The 7500-nt window shown below is 35.7% G+C and overlaps 1 protein-coding gene across 1 annotated transcript in view; it reads right to left on the reverse strand.

Annotated features, from left to right (window-relative positions):
* lmx1ba (LIM homeobox transcription factor 1, beta a) overlaps window positions 1-3310 on the reverse strand; it is a 61602-nt gene extending 58292 nt beyond the window's left edge. The window contains exons 1-2 of the mRNA XM_048188029.1: window positions 2795-3310; window positions 1542-1728 (exon numbers count right to left, since the gene is read on the reverse strand). Of these exons, the coding sequence (XP_048043986.1) occupies window positions 1542-1728; window positions 2795-2861 (254 nt within the window). The 5' untranslated portion in view covers window positions 2862-3310. The remainder of the gene's footprint in view (window positions 1-1541; window positions 1729-2794) is intronic.
* Window positions 3311-7500: the final 4190 nt, after the last annotated feature.

Here is a 7500-nt window from a genome sequence, read left to right on the forward strand (position 1 = left end):
TATCTATCTATCTATCTATCTATCTATCTATCTATCTATCTATCTGTCATCTGTGATGGTAAAGTCATGTGAAAAATGTTGATAATCTCTGAACTTAATACAAGAAGTTAGCTATACCACATCCAATCTATAAAAAGAAAAAAAAGAAATGGATGTTTTTTGAATAATAATTTTTAAATGATAAATTCAGGGTGTTTGACAAAATAGAAAAATTCCAGAATATTTATTTAACACTAATAATAAATAAATACATTTTAAAAATAAAAATAAAATTTAAGCTATTAGAATTTATCATAGGCTACACTCTAAATATGCTGGGTTAAAAACAACCCAAGTTGGGTTGAAAATGGACAAATCCAGCAATTGGGTTGTTTTAATCCAGCGGTTGGGTTAAATGTTTGTCCAGACTCAACTGTTGTTTAAAAATGACTGTATTGCTTAAAATGAACCCAAAATATGTAGGAAATTAACATTTGTTATTAGGCTGTTTAATAAATAAACATTTATTAATAAGTTTAATGGATAATAACTAAACAATAAATTGCTTATTAATACATGTTTGCATTTTGATTATTATTATTGTTGCGTCTAGTAATTATGTGTCTGATTTTTAATTTCCAACCTATTTGCGTTCATTTTAAGCAAGCCATATAGTCATTTTTAAACAATGGTTGAGTTAAATAAAACTGTCCAGCATGTTAGGCAAACATTTAACTCAACCGCTGGGTTTGTCCATTTTTAACCCAACTTGGGTTGCTTTTAACCCAGCAATTTTTAGAATGTACATTTTATTCAAAAACAATACTTAAAAGACTATTATATAGGCGTCAAAAAGCGACAGATTCAGCCAGCATCAAATAAACTCATGAAGACTCAGTTCTCTCTGCTAATGGAGCCTCATTAAAATCTGCTCGCTGTCCTGCAGAATGAGACGCCGTGACGTCAGACGCTGGAGGCGATAATGTCGCGATGACTGAAGAAGAAGAAGAAGAGGACTTTAAAGGATTTGGACAAGTCAAAACAACCTGTTGACCAGCATGAAGAGCAGACGAGTATAATGACCGCCACTGGACTCTGGGATTTGCGTAAACACGCACGCGCACAACGGCATTAATAATGAGATTATTATTAATCATTTTTTTGAGTTCATTTTATTATAATAATTATATTAATTCTCACGTTTAGATCGATTTTTTTTTTTTTTTGTGGTCTAACAAATAATGAATCTATATAGGCTTGATTGCTTTTACAATATGCGCACAAATATAACATTTCCTAATATTAATAACAACAATAATTTGCAATCATGTACTTATTTGTTAAAAAAAAAAGAAATGAAATGAAATGATATATAATAGGCCTGTATTTTATAGAATAGCCTTGAATTTCGTGTGAAAACAACAACGCTATCTCACAAAACAACAACAAAAAATAATCGCTTAAAAATATTCCTAAACACACACCAAAATACTCTGCGACGCAAACTGATATCGCGACAGAAGACGCCACACATGACTGGAGATGAGTGAATCAGCTCTTACTGTTGGTAGTCGTGTTTGCAGTAGAGTTTCTGGTCTCTGGAGTAGCAGCTCATGGTGAGAAGCTGCTGACACACCGAGCACTGCAAACACTCCTCGTGCCACGAGCAGTCGTTCACGCGCAGGAGGAAGCGGTCAGAGATGGGTCTGTGACATCCTTCACACACACTCTGATGGGCGCAATCTGAACCTGCAACACATCACACACACACAGAGAGACAACATAAATGCCACATTGACAATAGCAACTCGATTTCTGCACTGAAAATAGTGTTTGCATAACAAATCATAGGCGCGCAATTCAAGTGAAAACGCGCAGTTCAAAACCTTGTTGGGGTAAACTTAATTGGTGTATTCAGACATTTAATTTAATAGCCTAGGCTATTTAAAACATTTAAACATATTAAAATATATTATGTTAAAATCTTAATAGAAGCAAGTAATTTAATCAGACAAAACACTTTTTCTGAGTTAATTCTGAATGAAAACAGCAGATATTGGGACACTGTCGTTGCAATATGTCCATTAAGTTAAATATTTGTTCTATTTTCTGCGCTATTATTTAGGCCTAATACAATTGGGGTTTTTCCCTTTAAAAAATCTAGAAAACCAAACAACAACAACAACAAAATCCACGTTTCCATTTGATATTTGCTCTAAATCAGTTCGTTTTTTTTGGTGCAACACAAACAACAAGCTGATTAAATGTTAAAAATACATTTTACATTAGTATCCATTAACAATATGACGAACATGTGATATTTAATTATTTTGTGAAGCTCTTTTTTTATTACAACTCGTCATTGTTATAGTTGCCCAATTAATTATATATATATAAAAATAGGCCTATGTAGAATATAGTTTTTAATAGTAGCTATACTGCTATTATGGAAATTTACAAGCGCTGTAAAAACATGAAAAGGTGCACATTTAGTGTCATATTTAATAATATTTTGGTAACACTTTACCATAAGGTTTCATAACATTAACAATGCATACTTCTTTAGCATTTATTAGCTAATCTTAGTCAATGTTTAGGCTATTACATTTTTAAAATCCAAAGTTGTATTTGTTAGCATTAGAACTAACACGAACAATTAGCCTAGATATTTACCAACTAAAGTTAACAAAGACAAACGTGTTAAAAATAATAATGTTCGCGTAATGCTACCAAACGAGACCGTGAAGTGTTTCCAATATTTTTTAGTTTGATTTAGACGTCACAGACATGTTGTGACCCTTCGATTTAAACTCACCGAGCATCACTGCCAGAGACTCTGCTCCTGTCCTGAACTGATCTTCAATTTTGATTCCGTCCAGCATCTCTGCTGATGTGTTGCACGACAGTGACCTGTTGCGATGTCCAGAAGAAGCCGATCCAGACTTCTGCTGCTCACGGACCGTGTCGAGATTGAAACTAAAAGTAAACTGTCTTTGCTTATTCGACAAAAACGTCGTATTTTATATATATACACACGTGTGGTGTTCAGCAGAGAAATGACGCTTGATTGTGATGTTCTTCTTCCAAGGACTTGCACGAAAACGTCCAGCGCGTCTTCGCCTTGTGGAGTCAGATCCTCCGGGAAGCAGCTCCGGTAATCCAGCGGCCGCGCGCGGGAGGTGTGTGTGTGTGTGTGTGTGTGTGTGTGTGTGAGCTGTGACCGCGAGCTCCTCACTGAGCGTTCACGAGTCCTGCGCTCCTCTTGAGGAGTCCGTGGAGCCGCTGAACTCCCTCTGCTCGCGTCATTCTCCTCAACTCCATGTGATGCTATTGGTGCTGGATCACAGCAGAACCGCCTACAACACAGACACGCACCAGATGTTCTGAGGACAAGCAATTAAAAATAGCTTAGATACAATTATTTACTATTGGACGTCATGCACTATACATAAAACTGCATATTAAAATATCTGAATTATTCAAGTAAAAAATAGCCTATTATTTAATACGAACAGCACGCAAAAAGTTAGGCCAATTGAAGTAATTTTAGAGGTCAAAATAGAAATATCTCTTTCAACGACACATTTTCTGGTAGAGTGAGCGACCACAAAATTTGCAACATTCAAATGTGATGATTTCAATGTAAACACAGCAATACTTTATATTAAATTATGGCGATGCAAACAATATTATAATAAATATTTCTAAAAAAAAAAATGATACGTAAATGATAACTTAATATCTAATATTTTAAAATTTTTTTCGTCTAAACCGAAACGCATGCTATAATCGGCGCGTAAATTAATTCTCAAAACACTCAATTTTTATTTCTATTCTATTTTACGATTATTCGGATTATATTAATCAATGGCTTTATGAAACATGGACTTTAATTAAAAATTATGTACACTCTAAAAAAACGCTGGGTTAAAAACAACCCAAGTTGGGTTAAATATGGACAAACCCAGCGGTTGGGTTAAATGTTTGTCCATTCTGCTGGGTAGTTTTATTTAACCCAACTATTGATTAAAAATTACTGTGTTGCTTGCTTAAAATGAACCCAAAATAGGGTGGAAATTAACATTTATTAATATGATTAATAAACAAACATGTAGCTTAATGAATAATAATTAAACAAACATTTATTAAATTGCTTATTACTAAAATGTTCACCTTTTGATTATTATTGTTGCTTCTAGTAATTATGTGTCTGATTTTTAATTTCCAACCTATTTTGGTTCATTTTAAGCCAGAGATACAGTTATTTTTAAACAATAGTTGGGTTAAATAAAACTGTCCAGCACATTGGACAAACATTTAACCCAACTTGGGTTGTTTTTAACTGCATTTTTAGAGTGTAACTTTAATTGTCTTCGTCCAAAGAATATAGGTCTACTTTAACTCGTTACATTTGATCTTTCGCTTTTAACAATTATCATTTAATTGCTTTTGTCATAAACAATTTCTCAAAGCATTCGACGTATGTGAAATCGGGCCTATATATTCATAATCTCGAGTCAGATATTTAACAAAGACTCATTTCGCTTCTCGCGCAGCTGCGATGGAAACTGCGCCGCTTTTATCTTCATGAAGTGACATTATCTGCATGATTAATAAAGACCCAGATAAAAGCTGATTTAATCTCTCTCCGCGTAATATCCATGTAAAATTCATAAGGAGAATCTTTTGTGTTTCAGATCTGCGCAAATTCATTTCACAGACAGACATCTCAGGGCAATAAACCTGCGAGGGGAAAAAGAAAGAAAGGGAAAGGGGGAGTTTGTATCTTTATTACTTTCCTCATTAGTATTCTTCACTGTTCTAATTATGACAGGCTGATTTACGTTCTCTCCTGAAGATGAAATAAATATGACTTTCTCCTGAACAGTTCACGATCTTTTCCCAGTAAAAATGGTGTTTTGTGCATGCTTTACACCTGATTTATTTGTGTATAGGTTACATTTTTTATCTATTTATTTATTGTGTTTTATATAAAATAAAGATAAGTAAAATATAAACTATCTAATAAAGATGAGTGGAATATAAAATTATTTTAAAGGATTTTTTTCGCCATCGAGGCTTAGGCTATTTTGTATTGTAGAATATTATAATATTTATTTTCATTCAAACACGATATACAAATAACATTAATTCCATTAAAGGAATTAATTCCGAACAAACTGCATTATTTAAAGCCAACGCAAATTTGAACTAAGCTATTTAACCTATTAATAATCACTGTTTAACAGTAATTTTGTCTTTATAACTCAAGTACCCTACACATAAAGTACAGACAGAAATTAATAGTGAAAAAAAATAATAATTCTGAACAAACATCAGGACGAGGATTTTTTTTTCTTAGAGAGCGAATTATTCATCGACTTTTTTCTCTAGAATTTATTAACGTTCTTTAAAGAATATTGTTAGTTTTCATCTCGCGCAGCCCGATGTGTATCAGTGGTTATGTCTACAGATATTGGTCTTTATTAAAAAAATAAAGCACTCTTTAAGGAAGGACTAACATGTAATCTTGTGGGAATTAAATTGTTGTTTGAAAAACGAGGCATTTATAGCCTACTTTTATGTATTAAAATACATATAACCTACTGAAATCACTTCGATTAATTGGTTTCAAGCTATAAATACGGGGTTAAACACTCACAAAACCCTCCAACAAACTCTAATAATGTCTGCCATATTATCCTTACAACGTGTGTATTTTTTTAACCCAGCAATTGTTCTGACATTTGCTTCTTCTGCAGACAATCACACGCGTCCAGAACTATATATACTGTAAAAAAAGCCTATAAATGCGTTTAAACCAATTAAATTTGCACTAAACGGCAAAAATACAAAATAATAAAATAATGCATAGTCATGTAATTGCATTATCAATAGCCTATACTCCTAGTTTTCAAAAGTATATGTCTTCAACAGCTCTGAACGCTACAGCGTTGTGTTCATATTGGGTTCTTGCGCCCTCTAGCGACAATCTTCCTGCTATTGGACTTTACCAGTACTCACAACCTCTGCCTATACACCGATCAGGCATTACATTATGACCAGGTGAAGTGAATAACACTGATTATATCTTCTTCATAACAGCACCTGTTAGTGGGTGGGATATATTAGGCAGCAAGTGAACATTTTGTCCTCAAAGTTGATGTTAGAAGCAGGAAAAATGGGCAAGCGTAAGGATTTGAGCGAGTTTGACAAGGGCCAAATTGTGATGGCTAGACGATTGGGTCAGAGCATCTCCGAAACTGCAGCTCTTGTGGGGTGTTCCCAGTCTGCAGTGGTCAGTATCTATCAAAAGTGCTCCAAGGAAGGAACAGTGGTGAACCGGCAACAGGGTCACGGGCGGCCAAGGCTCATTGATGCATGTGAGGAGCGAAGGCTGGCCCGTGTGGTCTGATCCAACAGACGAGCTACTGTAGCTCAGACTGCTCAAGAAGTTAATGCTGGTTCTGAAAGAAAGGTGTCAGAATACACAGTGCATCAGTTTGTTGCGTATGGAGCTGCATAGCTGTAGATCAGTCAGGGTGCCCATGCTGACCCCTGTCCACCGCCGAAAGCGGCAACAGTGGAGACGTGAGCATCAGAACTGGACCACGGAGCTATGGAAGAAGGTGGCCTGGTCTGATGAATCACGTTTTCTTTTACATCACGTGGATGGCCGGGTGCGTCGCTTACCTGGAGAACACATGGCACCAGGATGCACTATGGGAAGAAGGCAAGCCGACGGAGGCAGTGTGATGCTTTGGGCAATGTTCTGCTGGGAAACCTTGGGTCCAGCCATCCATGTGGATGTTACTTTGACACGTACCACCTACCTAAGCATTGTTGAAGACTGTGTTCATCCTTTCATGGAAACGGTATTCCGTGGTGGCTGTTGAGGTGTTGACTTGGCCTCCAAATTCCCCAGATCTCAATCCAATCGAGCATCTGTGGGATGTTCCGAACAAACAAGTCCAATCCATGGAGGCTTACAGGACTTAAAGGATCTGCTGCTAACATCTTGGTGTCAGATACCACAGCACACCTTCAGGGGTCTAGAGGAGTCCAAGCCTCAACGGGTCAGGGCTGTTTTGGCAGCAAAAGGGGGACCAACACAATACTAGGAAGATGGTTATAATGTTGTGCCTGATCAATGTATAACTCTATCAATACTACACAATGAAAAGATCTAACTGAATATTTACTCTCATTCTTTGTAAAATGCAATGTAAGAAAAAAAACTCTTCTGATTCAAGTCATTTGAACCAGGGCTGAATAAGCTGAGGGAAGACCAAATAGTGCCATAAAACATTGTGTGTCAATTGATATCTGTGACACTGATAAGAATGAAGTTAGTAAATCCTCTTCATAATAGCCGCTTATTAAACTCAAGTAACGGCACCATTTATCTGGCAGCTACACACTTGCACATTTTGGTATCACAAAATCATATTGAATAATTGTTTTAATTTAAAAGAAACCTGTTTTCCACACAGAGAGAAAAAAACTACCACATTCAAACTC

This window comes from Megalobrama amblycephala, linkage group LG4 (genome assembly GCF_018812025.1).
Source record: "Megalobrama amblycephala isolate DHTTF-2021 linkage group LG4, ASM1881202v1, whole genome shotgun sequence".
NCBI lineage: Eukaryota > Metazoa > Chordata > Actinopteri > Cypriniformes > Xenocyprididae > Megalobrama > Megalobrama amblycephala.